We start from the raw sequence: 4,058 nt of genomic DNA, 5'->3' as shown, positions 1-4,058 counted from the left end.
CACCTTGTTTGTGCTTTTGTTGGTATTTTACTTTTCTTAATACTTGCTTACGCCACCACAATTGAGAAAAATAACAGCCGTTGTACCATATAAAAGTCAGTCTGAATAAAGAGGGTAGCATGAAGTAATTAGAAGTATAGAAAGGATGCTCCGATGGAAAATTTACAGCAATATCTGCAACATTTGAGTCAAATCGAATTTTGCGTAAACAAAAGAAAACTTTATTAATTTCTATTTTCGTTAAACTTGCCATTAATCTGCTTCCATAAGTGCCATAATATCGAACTCGCATCAAGAGACAAATAAAAAATTAAGCTTTGTTTTAAATTTACGTTTAAATTTGCACGTTTTCTTTTATTTACGATTTAATTTTTTTGCTTTTATTTAGGAAACAATCATAAAAAATATTACACTATATACGACAGGGCAGTAGAATGAACTGGATTACATCGAATGATTTTATTCCTTATATAAAGTGCCATATATTATCATAATTTTTTTTTTACAAATTTTGCCCATTATGAAAACTAAAATATTAAAATAGAAATTATAGAAATTTTGAAAACATTTTTCTATGGGTCTCTTTTAAACTTCTTCAAAAATAAAGATTTACATTACAATATATATATTCTATATCTGTACTCAACAGAGCACTTTTTTCAGAACTTATGGCCATTCCCTCATTTACAATATAACGACTTGCCGAATTACTAATTCGTATGTTACTTCGTAGGATGTCCTCTTCATTAATTTTAGCTATCACACGAAAGGTAGAAGATTTCGAAATATAAAAGACTTCTTTCAATTTAATCTTGCCGTTTTGATCACTTTTTAGGTTATTTTCTTTTTCGGGATTCCAAATACCATTGTCAATAAACTTCTGTATTCTTATTCTTATACTTTCTTCGCTGTCATGAGAAATTGGGAGTTCGATTCCAGTGAGGAAACAATCTTCTAGAACAAATATCTCCGAAATGAACTGGAACTTGTTTTCCATATTTATATCTTCATCGTGAATGGAATAACTTCGATTGCAATATATGAACCAAAAGCTATGTTTTTCATCGTTTCTCGAAAGATGACTTCTAGAAATGCTATCTGGAATTAATGATTTGTCAGATGTTACTTTGTAGTGTTGAATGGCATTTACTTCTTGTTCTGTTAAGAGTGGTTTCGGATATACATAGCTTTTCAAAAATTTATCATCCATTGTAAGAAACCTGATTTTGACTAAGAATGGAGCCACCACTTGCCGCAGAGATGTTTTCGCGTTAACTTTACGTCTTGCCCATTCGTAAACAATCTTAAATATGGTCATCTCGTCCAAATTTTGATACATAGGACGAGAAACGAGTCTACGAATCACAATTTCTCCACAGTTCAAAGCGTTTTTATTTTGAAAAAATACATTATCCCAATGATCATTAAACATCCTCCAACAAAAATATTGTAAGATATAATCAGTGCTTTCGCAAGCAAGCTCGTAAATTGCACAAACATGTGGTATATGAATAGGCTGGGCCAAACGAGTTCGGCAGTATCTATTTAATATAAACATGCACAATATTTTGCTAATTCGATAAACGTCCATTGCATGCTTCAACGAGTAAAATTCCGGAAATTGATTTTTCATAAATCTATATATAAGGAAATCAAAACAATTAAGATTAGATCAGAATGTGATATTTTAAGATATATGTAATAATTTTATATTTCTATAATAAAGCTTTATTGCAAGCGATTAAAAAGTAAGCTTTAGGTGTAATATACTGTACTATAAAAGTATCTATTGATACTTATTTTCAACATTTTAAAACTCATCTATACTGATAACAGTGACAGTTAGTTTATGAAGAAAATACTGCACGCTATTAGTACGTGTATTAAAATAAAATTAAATATATTGTAAAATTCAATGATCAAAGAAAAAACTTACTCATCGATTATCTTAATAGTTTCGAATGCGTAAGGCAAGTAAATGTGCATAGATACGTTTTCCGAATATGGCTTCAATATGAATTTTATTGTTGGACTGAATTTACGAAGCATCGATTGTGAAACGGATATTTTTCTTCCATCCACAGAATGTATTTGAATCAATTTCATTATAAATTCTTATGCCAAATTAATTAAATGTTTTTGAATACAGTTTTGGATGAGAAGAGAAGATACTATTGTCGAATTAAACTATTGTTTCGTCATAAATAAACAATTGCTCATGTGATTAACTCTAATTCTTTTCAAATTTCGTCATCAGGAGTTTTCAGTTAGAGAATAATTCTTTTATAACACGATATTTCTAAAAAACAGTTCCAGAATTTCAGAAGCACCAAGAGCGTAGTCAGGATTTTTTCTGAAAGGTGATTAAAATGAGATAACGTTGTTTATTAAAGACATGATTTGATTTGAAGATTTGAAAAGGCTAAAAGTAATTAGTTACTATGCTATTCGAACTTATCTAAATCTTATTTCAGCACTAACTTACGGCAGTTCTTGCTAAATTTTGTCAAAATTCTTTTATCAAATCTATTTTAAACTTCCAGAACCCTTTTTTTATGAGCACTCATTATACAAAGACTGACAAGCCGATTTTCTGTCATTGTTGAACGTATCGATGTTTTTACACTGCGTAGAATCTATCGATAGTAGGGGAAATACGGACAAAATGACATACGGTTTTATTTTAGGTTCATAACTCTTTATTGGTTAATCACAGCACTGTCATATTCTACACCAATCATCTTTGGTTTTTTACCTATGAAATATACTAAACATTTACAATATTAAAATAATAGGAAAAAAAATATTGTTAGTTTAATCGAGAGACCATCCACTATGGACAAAATGACATATACTATGGACAAAATGACACATTACGTGAGGACAAAATGACATACACGTAAAAACTATAAAATTACTGACAAAGTTTACAAATGAAACGCTTGGCTCTTTTAGAAACGTCAGCGCAAGAAGCGTGAGCGCAACGGAAACAATTTAAGCACGTAACCAGTCTTCTCCAGGCTTAGATCAGGAAAAAAAAATCATCGCAATATATGCATGGACAGTCTTCTTCATCATCATGAGAGTTATTAGGAAAATTTTCTTCTTCGAGTAACTTTTTAGTAATGTTTCGTCTCCTTTTCTCTGGCGGAGCTTTGGACTCATTTTTTGATTTAATTACCTTTATATTAGGAGTAGAAGTTAAAACTAGAGGTTTGTCGAGTCACGTGATTCCTTGCAAGTTTTTTGTTATGTGAAAGATAATAAGTTTGTAAATGATATAACACGCTGATAGCTCTCTTCTTGGTCAAATAAGAGAGATGTTCATTTTGATGGCCGTACGAGACAATACACGGACATGTTTCGGTATAAATACAGAAACTGTATTGTAGTAGAGTGAGAATTAATCTCACTACCCTGTCTTATTAATCCAAACAACTTCTGCAAAAAAAAAAAAATTGTATAGAAAATAAACAAGATAATTCAAGTAAAGAAAATTTTTATAAGTCTGAAAATAATGTTCAACAGAAAATATCAGTAAATTAGTTTTCACATGATATGCTACTGTATTCGATTATGTGAAATAATACAAGTTAAAAAACAATGTGTGTCTTTTATTTATTAAAATCTGCAAAAGAAAAGTGTGAATATTTACAATCCACAATTAGGAATAATTATATTATTAAAGAGATAAGAACTGGGAAACGATACTTTCTTATAAATGTACCACGATAATTATAAAAGTTACATTTGATAAAACGTAGTTAAAAAGAAAAGCTGACAGTAGCTTTTGCACGACTTTTCAGCACACTAAAAAAAATGTTAAACCTTGTTTTTGGGTAGGCGTGCGTTGTTTAAAACTTGTCAAGTCGATAATATTTCAAAAATTAATCATTTAAACCGATGGATTCAGATTCTTTTTTCAAATTTTTACGTAATTGTATTGTAGAGAAATACACAAAAAATCAATTTTTTTTTTCATTCTGACGTACGCAGAGCAGATAACTTTAAAACTCATAAATATTATGCAAATAATGTAATAAAAGTTACAAATAAAA

General features: G+C 29.7%; 1 protein-coding gene across 1 annotated transcript; it reads right to left on the bottom strand.

The window, feature by feature from the left end:
- Positions 1 to 207: 207 nt before the first annotated feature.
- On the bottom strand, positions 208 to 2,203 carry LOC111621906. The gene is made up of 2 exons (XM_023364160.1): positions 1,937 to 2,203; positions 208 to 1,637 (listed from the first exon to the last, which is right to left on the bottom strand). The coding sequence occupies exons 1-2, from the start codon at positions 2,104 to 2,106 to the stop codon at positions 596 to 598; spliced, it is 1,212 nt and encodes a 403-aa protein (XP_023219928.1). The 5' UTR covers positions 2,107 to 2,203; the 3' UTR covers positions 208 to 595.
- Positions 2,204 to 4,058: the final 1,855 nt, after the last annotated feature.

Source organism: Centruroides sculpturatus, unplaced genomic scaffold (assembly GCF_000671375.1).
Source record: "Centruroides sculpturatus isolate CEXI.00-Female unplaced genomic scaffold, Cexi_2.0 scaffold14, whole genome shotgun sequence".
Taxonomy (NCBI): domain Eukaryota; kingdom Metazoa; phylum Arthropoda; class Arachnida; order Scorpiones; family Buthidae; genus Centruroides; species Centruroides sculpturatus.
Note: the sequence above shows the minus strand (reverse complement) of the source record. Positions and strands in the feature narration are given on the sequence as shown.

Bases quoted from the DNA above. Each gene is read 5' to 3' on its own strand.
- LOC111621906 (XM_023364160.1), bottom strand. From the start codon at position 2,106: ATGAAATTGATTCAAATACATTCTGTGGATGGAAGAAAAATATCCGTT. The intron at 1,638-1,936 runs GTAAGTTTTTTC...CCTTATATATAG, and splicing joins ACTATTAAGATAATCGATGA to ATTTATGAAAAATCAATTTC.